General features: G+C 34.6%; 1 protein-coding gene across 6 annotated transcripts in view; it reads right to left on the bottom strand.

Annotated features, from left to right (window-relative positions):
* Window positions 1-19,685, bottom strand: part of LOC141397780 (rho guanine nucleotide exchange factor 10-like protein) — a 316,226-nt gene that overhangs the window by 63,632 nt on the left and 232,909 nt on the right. Inside the window, exon 1 of one of the 6 annotated variants that reach the window (XM_073974499.1) lies at window positions 8,580-8,616. The exons of the other annotated variants lie outside the window; for them this stretch is intronic. Coding sequence (XP_073830600.1) covers window positions 8,580-8,601 — 22 coding nt within the window. The 5' untranslated portion in view covers window positions 8,602-8,616. Of the gene's footprint in view, window positions 1-8,579; window positions 8,617-19,685 lie in introns of those variants that run through there. 6 annotated transcript variants of the gene reach the window in all.

The following is a 19,685-nucleotide window of genomic DNA, read 5'->3' as shown; positions in this document are numbered from 1 at the left end:
CTCGTTCTCTCCACAAACAGCGTGTGCGTTAATGAATTGCTCAAATTAAAAATCATTGAAACAAACGACAACAGAACCTTCTTCATTGACTTCTGAACGAAGACTGAGTGGTGGTTGTTCTGTTGTTATTCTCATCAAGGGCACGTGTGCCCCTTTTTGCCGGATGCTGGTCTAGGGTATTACATGCAGTTGTCTGAGTTGATGCCATGTCTCTATGTCCACAAGTTGTTGAGTTGATTTAAATTTTCTTTTCATCAAAATGATCTTTTCGACTGCTTTTACATATTTTTGAAGTTTATAGTACATTTAGACCATGCTGAATTTAGCAAATCAAGTCGATTTATGCTATCATCTTCATACAATATATGTGAAATAAATCAAGATAGTACACTTAATCATCATGTAAGTGTATGGTATAAAAGTCGTTTTATTTTTACCAATAAATACATTTATAACACAAGTAGTTTTACTAGTGCAATTAAATGATTCATTGACAAAGGCCACTGAACTAGGTCAATGGCATAAGTTTTTAGGGATCTAATAAAATACTGAGCTTAATCGATGAACGAACAACACTAAAGAACAAAACAACAATTACGAGTACATGAACAAGTCTGATCTAAACGTTTCATCTCACAAATTTTTAAATTTCAACTATAAGAGGGTTAGAAACGGGTACTAAAAGTCTTACAGATATTCAATATTCTTAAAATGGTTTTGACTGATTTTAGACCTTTTTAAGCTGATTGTAACCAACAGTTGGTTGCATATCAAAACGTGGATATATAAAGTCGTAATGAGGAGTTCACCAACAAACTGTTCAATTAGTCGATTCACTGACAGGAACAACAGATCTAGAACAGTGAAAGTAGTTTTTTAATGAAGGAAAGATCTACTGTTTAATAAGAGGCAACGTTTTAGCGAAACAAGAAACAAAGGTAATAAATTGGTTAAATTTCAACTACAAGAACCAATAGACCGAGTCTGTTTTTTTGATATGGAAATCCACAGAACTAAAAGGAGGACAGAAATCGAAACTAAATTTTGGTCATACCAAAACTTTAATCTACAAAGTAGTATTGTGTACAAGATCTATCTAATAATTTTGGTTGTTCAGTTTTCAACGAATTGACTCAATCGATTCGTGGAAAGGAGTCCCAGAACTAGGCCAGGTCAAATATTTTTTTCATGAATAAAAAACTGTTTAATGAAAGGCAATTATACGCCAAACAGGGCAACAAATTTAAAAAGAATTTTGGAACGAGTTTGAAATAAAAGTTAGAATAAGCAAACTATCAAAGCAAATACCTGAAAGTAGAGTGATTAATTCCGCAATTATTTTTGAATAATAAATAACGCTACAAATAGCCAAAAGCTTGGTTTAGACTATACACTTATACGATGATTAACTGTGTTATCTCAATTTATTTGACGTATATTGTATGAAACTGACATATTTAATCCACTGGATAAACTTAATGTAAGATGGTAAACCCAAGCGACATCTACTGAGAAAAATTGCAGATTAGTGTCATTGCTAAACCTTTTCGGTAGCTTCTGAATGATATTTCGTATATTGTATGAAAATGACATCTTAAATAAACCATGCATAGTGTAAACGTACTGTGAAATGGTAAACCCAAGCGACATCTACTGGAAATAATGATATTCCTTCGTAGTTTATGTATGACAAATCTTAACTCTCTCTTAGACAATATTTAAGTCAATGTTTATTTTTTGAAAAAAATATATATATATAATTATTAAAGATACTAAGTACTATGTGGAATACTTTCCAAATTACGGCGTTTTGTTTATCTTCAGTTTTTTTTTTATAAAAACTCAACGATAAGATAATCACAAATTTAAACACTTGAAATCAACATCTTTCCACGCCACGAATAGTATCAAATGAATAATTAAAACGACACCTACTGGGTAAATGACACAAATAACAAATAGCAAAGACTCCAACCATAACAACTATCACTCTCGATTTTTAGAATGAGTTTGAACTAAAAGCTGGAATAAGTAAACTTTTTAAATTACCATTAGAACTGAAAGACAAACTTTAATTCGAACTCAACGAATAGCTGAATTATGAATTAAGGGAACGTCGAACAATCTTTTGACAGAGAACGAATGAGTTACACTAAAACGGCTAACGAATAAAAAAACTCATGTACATTGTGTCTACAGTTCCCATGCTTTTTGTCTTTGTATTTAATAGTAATAATAGTAAATAATTTAAAAATAACATTTTCAATAATCTTATTAAAAGTAATAAAAGTAGTTCCCAATAGGGATCAATGTACGTAATCAAGTGTAGCTCACAACAATCAACTTTAGGTATTGAAAAAAAAAAAAGCTGGCATGATATTAAAATTACTATGGCATTTTACAGACGATTTATTATTGATGTTCGGAGTTTTCCTTTCCTTTGAAGAAAGAGTAATATCAGAGTTGAAAACTACTTATAACTGTGTGTGGGGAATACACGCAACATTGTATCCTTGTGGTAGTTTTTTCATGGAAATGGAATGGAATTCAACGTAATAATTCGAAATATTAAATATTCTGTGAGCAAAAAAAAAAAAAAAAAAAAAAAATCACGTCATATGATGTGGCCAAGGATTTTATATTCATAATGTATATCAGTTTAATACAGTGAGTCGGTGTTATGATGAACATATCTGGCCTTTATAATGGAGATTATCGTTCAGCGAATAATTAAATATGCAACATATTCCTTATAACCCAGTTCCCCTGTGCTTTTATGCAGACGATTCTGAGTGATTGGAATTCATTGGAAATGGAAATGTTTCATTGAAGATTAACAATAAAGAGAAGTAAGCATAATTTTCCATTGAAAAATTCAGTTGGTTGGCTGGTAAGGGAATGGATTCTCATGCTGGTAACATTGATGATTCTTTCAACACTGATGATGATGATGATGCTTAAGCATGAAACCAGTGAATCATTTGGAAACATAAACAAAGATAATAATAAAATTTTGCCAATTTTTCAAAAGATATTGTGGAGCAATAAAAGTTATGTTTCAAACTTCAAACAAAAATGTCATTTTGTTGTAGTTTATGTGGCGCCACACATAAAGTTTATCTCTCTCTTTCTTCTGGCAACATTTTACGGATATGACAATTTATATTCAAAAGCTTGAAACTCATAAGTTCGGTTCATTGAAGCTCTTAGTTGCCAATCTATTGACAAAAAATATTATTGGGTTTGGTTATGTGTGTGTGTGCGGGTCATTTCTTAATTTGTTTTTAATACAAAAACAACAACATCAATTTGTTCTTTTGAAAAAAAAGAGTTCTTGGGAATTAGCTTGACTTTTTGCCTGAAGTGTTTGACCACATCATGGGAATAAATGAATGGACGTATGACAAACAAACAATGCCTTCCTGGACATAAGCTATTCAAATCTTGTGTGCAAAATAAATGACAAATTTGAAATTGATAGGATTTTGCTGTTGGAATGAATTTTTAATGGGTCTTTGAAAACAGGAAATGATAATTTATTTAACAAAAGAATAATGGTTTCAATGGCCAGAACCCGAAATGATGGTTTTTTAAAGTCATTTTTGTTTATTTTATTCTTTTCTTAAGGGAAAACTAATCTAACTAAGGGAAATTAAGCGCTATTGCTAGTCAAGATAAAAGCAAAATTAAATGGAATTGCTTCACTGTAAAGTAATGGTTTCCCTAGTTATTTCGCAAGAGTTCAAGCGAAGTCATGAAAGATCCAATATTTTTCGTATCATTTGGATGAGTTCAAATTAACAAATTAATTTTTTTCATCATATTTGAAATGAATCCAATTTATATAAATTATGTCTGACTATTTAAAAGAGATGACTACAGATTTACATTGGAAAAACACATCACTAAGCCATAGAAAAATTTTAATTCCCTTTGCGGAAATATTTTCATCAATATTTTTTATATTTAAAAATAAGCACTTGAAAGTAGCGCAGATTCTTCAAACAATCTTAAATAATTTGCCAAGGCATTGCGGTAATTTTTATAACCCAAGCAAACACTTGAAAGTAGAGTCATTAATTCCGGAATCATTTCTGACGTCACAAATAGCTTTAGATGGTAAACCTAAGCGACATCTACTGGGAAAAATTACATGATAGTGTTATTGCAAGACTTTTTCATTGGCTTCTAAATGATATGCTGTCGTAGTAAATTAAATAGACATGAAAATTTGAGATCACTGTTTTAGCCAATGTTTAAGTCAAATTATATTACTGAAGATCCTAAGTAAAACGTGGCATACTTTTTTGAAAGTACGGTTTCTTGTTTAGCTTCAGTTTACATTTACAAAAACTTAACCATAAGCATTTCACAAATTTAAACACTTGAAAGCAACAAGCCAATAATAGCATACAATGAATAATTAAAACGCCACCTACCGGGAAAATGGTAGAATAAATTTAAAATAATAAATAGCAAAGACCCCAACCACTGCAACATTTAGAAACAGTGCTCGGTGGCGCAAAATTTCAAAAGAGAGATTAAATTAGGAGTATGCTTCACTGACGTTTATGTGGAAAATACATAGTTACATATAGCAAAGATTGGAACCACATTGTGGCATCACCTAAATTGGCTTAACGCCAGTTTTAACCCGGCGTTTACAAATGCCAGTATTGGCAAGACAATAGCAAAAATACAAACCTTTTTCACAAATACATTTATAAATTTTTAAATATGTATAGAGAAAAGTATGAATGTATTGGTAAAAATGGTTTGTAACTTTGCTATTGTTTTGCCAATACTGTCTGTGTGTAAACGCCTAGTAAAAGCTCAACCATGAGTCATATGGATGTTCAAATATTTTGAAACGGGTCTTCGGAGACGAGGCACTTTTGCTTGGACTCTGAATTCAAAATCGACAGAAAAAAACCAAAGATTTCAGTCATTCCAATTCATACTCCAGCTAAATTTTCCAGACTTCCACTTGGCAATCCTGTTTGGAAGCAAACCTTTACATTTCTAAACCAATCATGGGCGCCAAATTTAGCATTACAATCAGCACCACTGGATTAGTCAAAAAGCCACCTGCTGTAGAAAAACGAAAGACCCCATCAGCTGCAAAATTTTGAATGGAATCAACATGTTTGATATGTTCATGTTACCGTCAGTAACTGTATCTAGGACATTTTATTTTTAAAGTATATTATAAATTATTACCTATTATCTCTCAGTCAATTTGCCTATCTATGGATTTTTTTTAATAAAATAATTTGTCAGAAAACCATGTCTAGTTTGCCCTTTGGGTTAATTATCTTTGAAGATCTGTACTTTATTTTGCCATTTTGAATTAATGAAAATGTCCGACTCCAATACCCAAAGAACTTATTCCCAGTATTGTTCAGTTCACAAACTAGTTCAATTGAATATGTTCAGTGAATAGAGTCCCTGAACTAGGTCAGTCAGTGTAAACAAAAACCGAAGAAGAAACTACCGGAACTATAACCAAGTGATATAAGAACCTTATGACTAAATGAACTTTATTCGACTTGTCAATAGACTTTACTATTTCAACTCGCTTGTATGGAGTAGTGTGTTCCTTAGGTTAACTATCTTTTGAGTTCTGAATCCGCTTAATCCGTTGTGCATATGAGTTCATTTGAGAGCTCCCTTTTGAATGAATTAGATCAGTCTGATCGTTCATTATTTCAGTAGGGATAACTCGTTCATATGTCAGGGTGATTTGTTTGTTCTTTAAGTCCATCGGTCATTTAAGTTCATTGTTCTTTATACCCTCAGCCTTTAGGCTAAAGAGGGTATTTACACTTTGATACGACCAAAAATGTGCCTCATCGAAATAATGGTTTTAGACCCCAAGTATGTTTGTACGATATCCGTTTCAGACAATTTTGAGTAGATCTAGCAATGTCCGTCCGTCTGTCTGTCTGGCAGGCTGGTGCGCATAACTCTCGAACGGATCAATCGATCCGGTTCAAATTTTGGGTATCGAAATATTTTGTCCAGACTCGATTTAAGTTCGAAGATGGGCCATATATGTAGGTCCACTCCTTCAGGTACCTCCCCCACAAATGTTCAAAAATTGTCGCAAAATTTGTGCGCACGATAACTCTTGTAGGGAATAACCGATACATACTTTGCACATCGTGTAATTTCTACCAAACTTAGATGAGGTTCCAATATGGACTTAATCGGTCCACTCCTTCGGGTACCTCCCACACAAAATTTCGGATAAGTTCCGATTAGGACCTGCTCTCGAATCGCTTTGATTTTTGTTGCAACAACTTGTTTTCATTGCCCCCCATACGACGGTAAAAGTTTCATCAGGGGCAAGTCCATACTTCCTAAGAAAATAGCATGAAAGATGCAAAAAGCCCCTATAACACCGTGTGTAGTGGATAGAGCGCAAGAAAACTCTCTAACGGATCTGCGTTTTTTCAGGGGCAAGTCCATATTTCTTGGGAAAACAGCCCGAAAGATGTAAAAAACCCCTATGTCACTATATGTGGCGGTCGGAGAGCACGATAACTCTCGAACTGTTCAACCGATTTGGTTCAACATTTGGTCTTCGTCATATTATATCCAAACTTAGTTTCATGGGCAATACCGATCCACAACTGTCGGTACTTCCCCCAATATTTAAAAAATGTCACTAAAATGCTAGGACAATATCACTTGAATGGGGCAACCAATTTGGTCCGAACTTTGGATCTCCTAATATTTTATCAAAATTTAGTTTAACTTCCCTAAGGGTGCCTGCACTACAAAAGTTCAACATTTGTGTCTTAGTGCAGTTAATTCCTAATCCACATTTTTGTCGGCAAGTTCAAATGTCCAAAAAGGGCCACAAAATTCTGAAGAGACCTTAAATACATTCGATCTCTCCGGAGGTTAAAGTTTCGCTTCACATTGGCTGAGGGTATATATCTGTCGGCAAAGCCGACTGACACCTTTTTACTTGTTTTCTTTATAGATCTATTTTTATTTTACTAATTCGTATGACCGAATCTTTAGTTCAAACATTCGTACTTTTACTACTGTTCAGTAGAGTTGGGCAATCTAGTTCCTGGAGCGGATCGATCTTTCTAGTTCCTTTTCCCAAAAGGGAAATAGTTCCAAATAGTTCCGAGACCGATATATTTCAACGAAGCTTTCTCTTTCATCGTTCCTTTTATTCCAAACAGTTCCGAGACCGAAATGGTTCAACGAATGTTTTTCTTTCATCGTTCTTTTGTTTCCAAATAGTTCCGAGATTGAAATAGTACAAAGAATTTTTCTCTTTCGTCGCTCTTTTTGTTTCCTTCGTCCCAAATAGTTCCGAGACCGAAATGTTTTCATGGTTTGGTGGATGAATTGAAATAAAAATAAATAAATTGCAGCGAACAAACAGCAACAACGTAAGATCGACGTAGGCGTTAAATTGAAGGAACCAGAAAAACGAAAGGAACTATATAAACGCAAAAGCAGGATATAGTTCCACTAGTTCCTTGTCCGGAATAGTTCCTTGGAAGTAGTTCTTTCCGGAACTACACAACTCTACTGTTCAGTTGGTAACCTTTCGTTCTTCTAGTTAACTTTTTCGACTTTAAAAACAAACTCAGTATTTCAACTCTCAGTAGAGTTTTCGTTCGATCTTTCAATAGATTTAGACTGACCTACTTCAGTGGCTTTTGTGTGTACAGTTAATTTGAACTAGTTCCCTCGTAATTTAGCAAAAAATCCCTTTTGTTACTTTTCGAAGTTTTAGGGAAGCTCACTTTTTCTTTTTTTCAGTAGATCTTTCATTTGGTCTTTCAATAGACTTTAAAAGACCTACTTCAGTTGTTCTTTTGTGTGAATAGTTCATTTGTAATAGTTCCATTGTAAGCTAGTACAAGATTCCTCTCTGTAGTTTAGTTCATTTGTTTACCGTTTTCGGGAAGCTAATTCTCCCATATTTTAGTAGATATTTCGTTCGGTCTTTCTATAGACAGTTAATTTGAACTAGTTTCCTCGTAAGTTAGTACAAAATTCCTTTTGTTATTTTTTCGCAGTTTTAGGGAAGCTCACTTTTTCTCTTTTCAGTAGATCTTTCATTTGGTCTCAAATGACCTACTTCAGTTGCTCTTTCATGTGAATAGTTCATTTGAACTAGTTCGTTTGTGAGCTAGTACAAGATTCCTTTCTGTAGTTTAGTTCATTTGTTTACCGTTTTGAGGAAGCTAAATCTTCCATCTTTTAGTAGATCTTTCGTTGGGCCTTTCTATAGACTTTTACAGACTAACTTCAGTCGCTCTTTTGTGTGAATAATTCATTTGAACTAATTCGTTCATAAGCTACACAAGAGTTTATTCTCTCTCTTATGTGTGAACTAACTTTACGGAAGCGTTTCCAATGCTCTTTCCAGTGAATTGCTCAACAGAACTACATACTTTGATCGTAAAGCAAATATTTCTAAAATTAATTCCGAATTCGGTTAATAATCGTTTTAAAGTAGAGACTATAGATTTAGTTACATTAAGAAATATTCCATCCTCACCGTATTGTTTGTTACTCATTCAAAAATAATATAAACAACTTACACTTGTTTGGAATCTTTCTCATTTACATAAATTCTTCTTAAGAAAATTCTTAAAAAGTCTTACCTGAAAAGAAAAAGAGAAAATGCACAAAAATTATTAGATGATGGAGAATTAAAAAAATATAAACAAAACACATAAATAATCAAAAATCAGTAAGAAGGAATGTGAAAATATAATCTAACGAAAAAAGAACTTTCTAAGCTTTTAACTTGAAACTAAATGGCAATTAAACTTTAACAAACAGACACGAAAAAACCAAAAACTAGAAAAAGAGTGTTAATCAAACGTAGATTAAAGTCAAAGACATGGTCACAAATCACAATATTAGAGGCTATGCATGGCAATACCACATCACCATTTAAAATATGTGTCTTAAAGAGATGAGACACGTCCACTTGTAGTGTGACAACATTACTTGGGTAAAGTGTTAACATAGATTGACCACCACCAACACCGAACAACGACCACAAAGTGGACACTAATGTCTGTATTTACTGGAAGGAGAGAATTTGTGTAAAAGTGCGTGCTGCCGCGCCACCATTGGATGATGGAGATAGCTGGCTGACTGGCTGGCTGGCATGTGGTTTAATGTTGTAAAAATGTTGGCAAATTCTCTTAAATTGTACAGCTTAATTAAGGAAAATGTACAACACCAAAAGAAAAAAATTCCAAAGACCAAACATTTTAACGCGCCATATACTCAATAAACATGGAAATGAATGAAATTTACCTAGAGTCAGCGTTAGCAGCATCACTAGCATCATTAGTAGCAACAGAAGCTAGTCAGAGTATATCAATGGAAGCTACTTTATGCCAATAATAAATGGGAAAAGTGATGGCTGTGTGTTAAAGGCAATCATACTTTAAGGTGGGTAGTTTATTCGGAATTGGAAAGGGAGTTTTGTTTTCTTCGGTAGCTTCGAGGACGAGATTTATTGGGCGAATAAATAAATTCACACTATTGGGAATTAGTTTAGGACTCCGTAAGGATATAGACTAACATTTTCTACTGGAGTAATGGCAGACTGCAATTTAAAAGACCTAATAATAACAAAAGGATGCATTTTTACAGATGGAATAGTGAACTAAAATCAAGTTATTTCCCAATTTTATATTATTTTCCCAAACCTCATCAAACCTCCCCCCTATATGTCATTGCAATTTCTCGCACGACCACTTGCCATTGCTTTTCAGTGCCTCAACAAATTTTGCTACACAAGTTAAATGCTGAAAAGACATGATCCAAAGAATTAGGTTAAAATGCTACAAAATACTCAAATAAACATACATTGGTAGCTAGTAAAAATTTCGTTTTTAATGAAGTGGTTTTTACTTCATTTCTTTATTGACTCTGCTGCCACCATAGTGAGTAAAGGAAATAAAATTGCATGGCATTGCTGTGCAAAACTTAAGGCGACCAACCAACCAATCATCAATAATGTTAAACGTTTTGAAAGATAGGCGATAGACAGAGTGTAAGGTGGATAAATGGTTGGGGCACCAGGCAACACGTACACGTACAAAGTGCCAAAATACAAATTTCACTCTTAATAACATCAACAACCGCAGCAAGCAGCAGCTCCTTTAGTTTGTTAGATAGCAATGTGTGGTAAATGACACCCTCCTCCTCCTTGGTGGTGGCTTTCATAACAGCGAATAGCAGCAATTTAACATGTAGATTTGAACCTAATGCTACACCAAGAAATTAAAACGTTTGATGTTATTTGCTGCAAGTGAAGTTGTTCATTCAGACAAAAAATATATATATATATATAGGGTAGCGATTACACTGGATTACAGAGAAAATAGGGAAATCGTTTAAACATTTCAGACATTTTCTAGAAATTGAATGCATTTTTTAATAAAAACCCTGACTTAAAAAACTAAGGGTCATTATTATATGTTTTCTTTTACTATCGAATAGATTTGAAAACGCAAAACCAATTGGAGGCATTCAAAATATAATTTGCACATTAAAAGTTAATGTAAAGAAGGTCCTCATTGAAATTTAGTCATCACATTTAACTTTAAGTTAACTGAAACGATATAAATCCGTTCGGTAAATCCGAACTATAACAAAAGAAGATTTGAGCCTAATTACGACATTCGATACGATCGAGTATTTGCTCGAAAATGAAAAAATCAAACTATGAACACCTATTCGCGCCACCAACTGTACATTTACTAAGGTATGTGCATTAGCAATTTGTTACAAAAAAAGTCAAAAAGTTTTACAAAAATAATTTTGTACAATTTTCTAGCACAACTTCATTCCAAAATTATTACCCATTCGGTAAATCCAAACTATAACACAAGAAGATTTGAGCCTAATTACGACATTCGATTCGATCGAGTATTTGCTCGAGAATGAAAAAATCAAACTATGAACACCTATTTCGTACAGTTTTCTAGCACAACTTCATTCAAAAATTATTACCCAAAGTATTATTCAACGATTTCAAGAAATATTTACATTTTTTCGTTAATAATTTGTTTTCTAGTTTTTGCTTGAAAATGAACAAATTTTTTACCATCTACTTTCTTAATGTTCTTTGGACAACACATAGGTGTTCATAGTTCGATTTTTTCATTCACGAGCAAATTTTTGATGGAATCGAATGTCGTAATTAGGCCCCTTATAATAATGGGGGTAAAAATTGATTCTCTCAAATTGTACAGGTAGTGGTATCGAAAAATTTTGAATATGTTTTGCCAAAAATTTCCTAATGTTGTTGGGGAAACTACAACAAAAATAATGTCGATACAAAGGGATTTGACAGTTTATATTCGAACAGCTGGTGATATACCACTACCTGGTTTGTTTGCCTTGATTCTCACAGTCGAATTTAACTATTCACTAAAATGAACACCTAAACAAAGCCAGTTAAAGTATGTTACTAGATCAGTCAATCTAGCAAAGCGAGCGGAAGAACTGCCGACAAATGAAAAACTGACACTTACGAATGAACTAATGTAATAAACTTCGAGTAAACCAGGGACCTAGCCAGAAATGCATATCGCCATTATTTCGGTGAATTTGTGTGTGTATTTAATACACATATAAAAAAAATTTTGCAAATTTATCACTTCCTCCAGAAAAGTATCAAAAATATTATTGAACGCCTCGATCTTTATAAAAATGTACCAAAATTTCTAGACATTATTGAATAAAGAATTCACTGAATGGAGCACTTGAATGAACTATTCCACGTAATGGCGAACTGGCAAATGACCAACTGGATGAACTGAACACAAACAAAAAAAAAAACAGTTTTTGATAGTCATCAATTCAATTTAACTAATCACCACAGAAAGCACTTAAACTAGGTCAGTCAAAGTATGTAAATGGACGAACTATTAACAAAGGAAAAACTATGCCTTACGAATGAACTAATATATAATTTCAAGAACCAAATAACCGAGAGATTTATTCTGTTCCAACAAAAGACTTTAGTGAAACAAAAAGTCGACTACAGTGAACTAATTCAATTGGAGTATTCACTGAAAAGAGCCCCGAATTAGGTCAGACTAAGACATCAAGCAATGGCGAATGACGCAACTACTGACAAATGACCAACTGGCTGAAGGAATGAACTAAAAATCAAACAATTGAACTTAAACAAGGAATACAATAATCAAATGACAAAATGGACTTTATTGAATGGTGAAAGTTGGATGTAAAAGGTCTTTGGAACCCTTGTTGTACGTGAGATATTTCGATGACTAATACTCTTCAGAATGACCCTAAATTTTAGTGGAAAAAAATGCAATAAGCAAATGGCTGATTTTTTGTCAACTAATTCTGAATGTCAACAAGTTCAAGAAATGATTTTCAGAATCCAAGTGAACTAGCAAATGAACTGAACCAAAGTATGTAAACAAAGATCGAACGAACGATCTACTGACAAGCGACAATGTGAAACTGAAAATTTGATTAAAATTTATGAACATTATTCTCCTCTTTATGAAGCAATCGACTCAAAGACTAAAAATGATTATCATTGTAGTGTAGTTAACAAATGAACAAATTTAATTGAATTATTCACTGAAACGAGCACCTGAACTAGGTGAGGCAGAGACATCATGTAATGACGAATGAAGAAATTACTGGCAAATGGCCAACTCTGAACACGAATACAAGAATCATATAACAGAGTAAGAGTGGCAAATAGTAGCAACTGAACGAATGAACTAAATATCAAATCGAGAAGACAGGAATCATACGTGAATATGGGCTTTATTAAATGGTAAAAGTTGAGACAAAAGGCACGATGTAATAAATTGTTGAAGACCTCGCTTTAAGTCTGAAATTTCCATAGCTATATTTTGATGAAAAGGTCCTACTTCAATAAGCGAAGAAGTGATTCTCAGTGTTGGGCAGTCCACAAACTAGTTCAATTGAATTTGTTCACTGTAAAGAGCACATGGATTAAGCCGGCCATTGTAAAAAACATCAGACGAAAGAACTACGGATAGTAACCAAGTAAGAAACATTAGAAACGTCAACATGTAACAGATGAGAATATGACTATTAAAGGAAATAAAGAAATCATATAGCCGACTGGGCTTTATTGTAATGACAAGTTTTGGAACTAAAAGCATGGGCCAACGGAGTATGAAAAAAACATATTTACGTAAAAATCTGGAGATGCCACAAAAATCAATTCGAATGTACAGTGATGCACGAGAAAAAGTTCTCAAAAAACTATTATCTCGGGTGTTAGACAAGGATGCCTTTGGTCAAGACGTGACTACCACGAAAAACATACGAGGTATTGTTCTTGTGAGCGAATCAAATAAAGTGATCCTAAAAATTAACATGGCAAAGAACAAAGAAATGCGAATTAACGATATGGCCATGAAGCATCTTAAACTTTTTGATGCATATGTCGAGCGAAAACAGGTGTTCAGATATCTGAGAAACTACCTTTTCGAAGACGTCTTTAGCCAACAAGACATCTACACAATTACGGAATAGGTGGAAAAATCAAAATAAAAATTAAAAATGTTAAGTCCTGTGTTCTTTCTGTTTTATTGTATGGCTACTAGAGTTTTGTCGTTCATGAACGGACTAGTTCAAAGGAACGATTCCGTTAAATGAACGAATGTAATCGTTCACAGCTCATTTATAAACATGTATTTTCTTATCATTAATACTGATAAAATTGACATTGATGATGAGGAGAGAGACGATGAACAACATTCACAAGAAAATTTTAAACTAAAATGTAATACTACAAGAAAATAAGCCAACGAAGCAACTGAATGACTTAGTTCCTTTTGGTGAACGGAACGAGAAAGATCGATATGCTCAATGAAAGGTATTGGTCAATTCGAGAAAATTCAATTCAAGAAAATTCAGCTGGATATCCAAAAATATTATTTTTATTATTATTTGGTAACACTAAACCGAATAGAAGCTTCTAGAGAGGGAACTTAAATGTTAAAGAAATGAACTACGAACTAAATTAATATAAGAGCGTCATTATTAATATGGTTTAAAATGGATTAAGACTCATCGATCAATGTCTTTTAGAAATCTCTAAAGCTGCATAATTAGCGAATACAAGAACCATATAACCAAATGGGTTTTACAGGAACTACATTGAAGAAGAGCAGCAACTGCAAGAAGTTCTATATAATATGCAATTGACGGAACTCAGAACGACGTTTGCATTAGAGTACTTTGCCCGGTTAACCTTCTTTATGAGGATTTATTTAACGTTTGCGCTATGGAATTGGCATTGGGTTTATTAAATCCGGTTAAGTGCAAACGGGGTATAAATACAGAGCCAATTAAATACTAAATTTAGGAGGGAATTATAAAATAATATAGGAAAAATGACCTGGTTCTTACCCTGAGCGATTACTATTGTCTGATGAAATCTGTCTTTCGAAAACGCCAGGATAAAATGTTCAAAATGAATCAAAAACTCAAAATCGATATCAACCCCTTACAATGATTTTGCAGAGTTTTCAAAGCTTACAAAACCTTGCAACCTGGTGTTATTTTTTGTGTGGTTATTAATGTTGCATGCAATCATCAAACAATTACCGTTTAGATAGACAAGCTGAACAAAAAAAGAAACAACAAAAACAAACCAAAGCAACCAGCCAACTAAACTGAGCTGAGTGTTTTAAGTGCCAAAATATGTTTCATTTCACGCAAATTTTGTTGTTATTTGCACTTAATTAAGTTTATGCGTTGTTTTGTTGTTGCTATTATTATTTATCGTTTCCCTTACATTACAGTTTTGCCGCCGTATGCGGTTGTATAGACCTTTCAGGTTTTAGGCAGTCAGTCGGTCGGTCAATTGGTCTTTGTACCATTGGCAAAAAACCATAGAAAAAACAACTTTCATCTTTAGGTTATTCGTTCGTGTTTATTTATCTGTTAGATGGTTGGTTGGTGGTGTTTTTGGTGGGTGGATGGTGGTGGAATCGGGTGGCATACCATGTTCCACATTGATTAGTTTGAATTGATGTTATAGTGTTATGTGTGTTCGAAGAAAAGTTTCATTTGGGTGGGATTCACATGGCAGGATTTTGAGATAGCCTTATTGCTGTTATAATGTGAAAACATGTGGGTGTTACACTCTAAACATGTGTGCGCAACAAAATTGTAATTTTTGGGGGATTTTTACTTTGATTTTGTATTCGCACTTATTTGAGAAAAAAAGATTTTCTTGCAAATGTGTGCTAGTATAGAGTTAGTGGCTTATGGGTTTATTTCTGTTGCAGAAAAAAGTAATTGCGAATTTACACAAAGTCAGGTGTTGAGCAGGAGGAGTGCTGCAGGTTGAAATTAATTCGAGGTCAATATGTTCAAACATGAACATGTTATAGAAAATTGAAAAATAAATTGAAAATGTATTTAGTAGATTTTGTTTGAAGAAGGAATGGGAAATGAAAACCTATATTGCAATGTGTGCCTTGCTGAACTTTGAACATTTTTTCCACCACAATCTGAAGAAGAGTCATTTGAAGAACTAAATCAGCCTAAATGGAAATGGATGAAGGTATTAATTAAGCCAAAAAATCATAATCAATGCTGTTAACCTTAAATTAAACATATTGAGAGAGGAAAATGTTCCTGTATGTGCCTTGGGACCATTGAAGGATCTTTATTTGAATTATCCTCTGACCTTAATTTTCAGCAACAAGAAATTATTTAGAAACTTTACCGGATAGATAAATGACATTTAAGTAGAAAAAACCTATATAGAAGTGTTATGATATTCTTCTAAGGCGACGAATCCATTACATGAAAAATGCCACAGAGCCGATTCAAACATCTACCAATGAAAGAAATCGTTTAATGAGAGTTAAAAAATGATGAAACAAGTTCACACTTCTCTCAGAGAAGTGAAGTCAGTAAAGTCCCTTTCTTTAAGAAAGGATGCTTCTAAAGTCCCTTTCTATAAGAAAGGGTGCTAATAAAGACCCTTTCTATAAGAAAGGGTGCTAATATACACCCTTTCTATAACAAAGGGTGCTAATATAGACCCTTTCTATAAGAAAGGGTGCTTCTGTAGACCCTTTCTATAAGAAAGGATGCTTCTGTAGACCCTTTCTATATGAAAGGGTGCTTTTGTAGACCCTTTCTATAAGAAAGGGTGCTTCTGTAGACCCTTTCTATGAGAAAGGGTGCTTCTGTGGACCCTTTCTATATGAAAGGGTGCTTCTGTAGACCCTTTCTGTAAGAAAGGGAGCTTCTATGGACCCTTTCTGTAAGAAAGGTTGCTTCTATAGACCCTTTCTGTAAGAAAGGGTGCTTCTATAGACCATTTCTGTAAGAAAGGGTGCTTCTATAGACCCTTTCTGTAAGAAAGGGTGCTTCTGTAGACCCTTTCTGTAATAAAGGGTGCTTCTATAGACCCTTTCTGTAAGAAAGGGTGCTTCTATAGACCCTTTCTGTAATAAAGGGTGCTTCTGTAGACCCTTTCTGTAAGAAAGGGTGCTTCTATAGACCCTTTCTGTAAGAAAGGGTGCTTCTATAGACCCTTTCTGTAAGAAAGGGTGCTTCTATAGACCCTTTCTGCAAGAAAAGGGTGCTTCTATAGACCCTTTCTGTAAGAAAGGATGCTTCTATAGACCCTTTCTGTAAGAAAGGGTGCTTCTATAGACCCTTTCTGTAAGAAAGGGTGCTTCTATGGAACCTTTCTGTAAGAAAGGGTGCTTCTATAGACCCTTTCTGTAAGAAAGGGTGCTTCTATAGATCATTTCTGTAAGAAAGGTTGCTTCTATAGACCCTTTCTATATGAAAGGGTGCTTTTGTAGACCCTTTCTATAAGATAGGGTGCTTCTGTAGACCCTTTCAATAAGAAAGGGTGCTTCTGTAGACCCTTTCAATAAGAAAGGGTGCTTCTGTAGACCCTTTCAATAAGAAAGGGTGCTTCTGTAGACCCTTTCTGTAAGAAAGGGTGCTTCTGTAGACCCTTTCTATATGAAAGGGTGCTTCTGTAGACCCTTTCTATATGAAAGGGTGCTTCTGTAGACCCTTTCAATAAGAAAGGGTGCTTCTGTAGACCCTTTCTATAAGAAAGGGTGCTTCTGTAGACCCTTTCTATAAGAAAGGGTGCTTCTGTAGACCCTTTCTATAAGAAAGGGTGCTTCTGTAGACCCTTTCTATAAGAAAGGGTGCTTCTATAGACCCTTTCTGTAATAAAGGGTGCTTCTATAGACCCTTTCTATAAGAAAGGGTGCTTCTGTAGACCCTTTCTGTAAGAAAGGGTGCTTCTATAGACCCTTTCTGTAAGAAAGGGTGCTTCTATAGACCCTTTCTATAAGAAAGGGTGCTTCTGTAGACCCTTTCTATAAGAAAGGGTGCTTCTGTAGACCCTTTCTGTAAGAAAGGGTGCTTCTGTAGACCCTTTCTGTAAGAAAGGTGCTTCTATAGACCCTTTCTGTAAGAAAGGGTGCTTCTATAGACCCTTTCTATAAGAAAGGGTGCTTCTATAGACCCTTTCTGTAAGAAAGGGTGCTTCTGTAGACCCTTTCTGTAAGAAAGGGTGCTTCTATAGACCCTTTCTGTAAGAAAGGATGCTTCTATAGAACCTTTCTGTAAGAAAGGATGCTTCTATATACCCTTTCTGTAAGAAAGGGTGCTTCTATAGACCCTTTCTGTAAGAAAGGGTGCTTCTATAGACCCTTTCTGTAAGAAAGGGTGCTTCTATAGACACTTTCTGTAAGAAAGGATGCTTCTAGAGACCCTTTCTGTAAGAAAGGATGCTTCTATAGACCCTTTCTGTAAGAAAGGGTGCTTCTATAGACCCTTTCTGTAAGAAAGGGTGCATCTACGGACCCTTTCTGTAAGAAAGGGTGCTAATATAGACCCTTTCTATAAGAAAGGGTGCTTCTGTAGACCCTTTCTATAAGAAAGGATGCTTCTGTAGACCCTTTCTATAAGAAAGGATGCTTCTATAGACCCTTTCTTTAAGAAAGGGTGCTTCTATAGACCCTTTCTTTAAGAAAGGGTGCTTCTATAGACCCTTTCTTGAAGAAAGGGTGCTTCTGTAGACCCTTTCTTGAAGAAAGGGTGCTTCTATAGACCCTTTCTTTAAGAAAGGGTGCTTCTATAGACCCTTTCTTTAAGAAAGGGTGCTTCTATAGACCCTTTCTTGAAGAAAGGGTGCTTCTATAGACCCTTTCTTTAAGAAAGGGTGCTTCTATAGACCCTTTCTTTAAGAAAGGGTGCTTCTATAGACCCTTTCTTTAAGAAAGGGTGCTTCTATAGACCCTTTCTTTAAGAAAGGGTGCTTCTATAGACCCTTTCTTTAAGAAAGGGTGCTTCTATAGACCCTTTCTTTAAGAAAGGGTGCTTCTATAGACCCTTTCTTTAAGAAAGGGTGCTTCTATAGACCCTTTCTTTAAGAAAGGGTGCTTCTTTAGACCCTTTCTTTAAGAAAGGGTGCTTCTATAGACCCTTTCTTTAAGAAAGGGTGCTTCTATAGACCCTTTCTTTAAGAAAGGGTGCTTCTATAGACCCTTTCTTTAAGAAAGGGTGCTTCTATAGACCCTTTCTTTAAGAAAGGGTGCTTCTATAGACCCTTTCTTTAAGAAAGGGTGCTTCTATAGACCCTTTCTTTAAGAAAGGGTGCTTCATTAGACCCTTTCTTTAAGAAAGGGTGCTTCTATAGACCCTTTCTTTAAGAAAGGGTGCTTCTATAGACCCTTTCTTTAAGAAAGGGTGCTTCTATAGACCCTTTCTTTAAGAAAGGGTGCTTCTATAGACCCTTTCTTTAAGAAAGGGTGCTTCTATAGACCCTTTCTTTAAGAAAGGGTGCTTCTATAGACCCTTTCTTTAAGGGTGCTTCTATAGACCCTTTTTTTAAGAAAGGGTGCTTCTATAGACCCTTTCTTTAAGAAATGGTGCTTCTATAGACCCTTTCTTTAAGAAAGGGTGCTTCTATAGACCCTTTCTTTAAGAAAGGGTGCTTCTATAGACCCTTTCTTTAGAGGGTCTACTGTAAATGTCCAGTGACCTATAGGTCCTAACATCCATGATTTAGCTTGCTTAACCCTCGAAATCGCAGTAACTGGCCATATCCTAATTGAATACGTTATAATAATGTAGAATTGAGCCATTTTTGTTGATTTATAGGGTTATTTCCATAAAATTGCTAAATAAAGTAGTTGTATAATTTCAAATTACAAACTGTATCAGCGATAATATCGAAACAAATAACTCCAAATATAACCCATTAAATTTCCAACTTCATCTTGCTTTGGATAACATCTGTAATTGTTAATTACCAATTCCCTCTGAAGAAGCAAATGACAAAACAGAAATTGCATTATATTAATTTGTTCTGCTCGCAATTGACCTTTTTTCCGGTAATGTTTTTATTTTGCTTATCTTTTTGCATGTTAAGAAAGAACTTCATTTGTTTCCTTCTCCCTTCCCCTCTCCCTTGCCCCCAATAAAAACCAATAACTGAAACTAATTAATTATCCATTTAGTTGTTCGCTGGTGGTGGTAGTGGTGACTTTGAAGATAATCATCTCATTGAGTGGTGGTCTCTTAAAAGCAAAATAGCCTTCTTTTACTGCGGTTTGTTTCAATGAGAGAAGTATGAGGTAGGGTGGGAGGTGAAGTGAAGGTTA

Source organism: Musca autumnalis, unplaced genomic scaffold (genome assembly GCF_047663935.1).
Source record: "Musca autumnalis isolate F117 unplaced genomic scaffold, ASM4766393v1 scaffold_3, whole genome shotgun sequence".
Taxonomy (NCBI): Eukaryota; Metazoa; Arthropoda; class Insecta; order Diptera; family Muscidae; genus Musca; species Musca autumnalis.
Note: the sequence above shows the minus strand (reverse complement) of the source record. Positions and strands in the feature narration are given on the sequence as shown.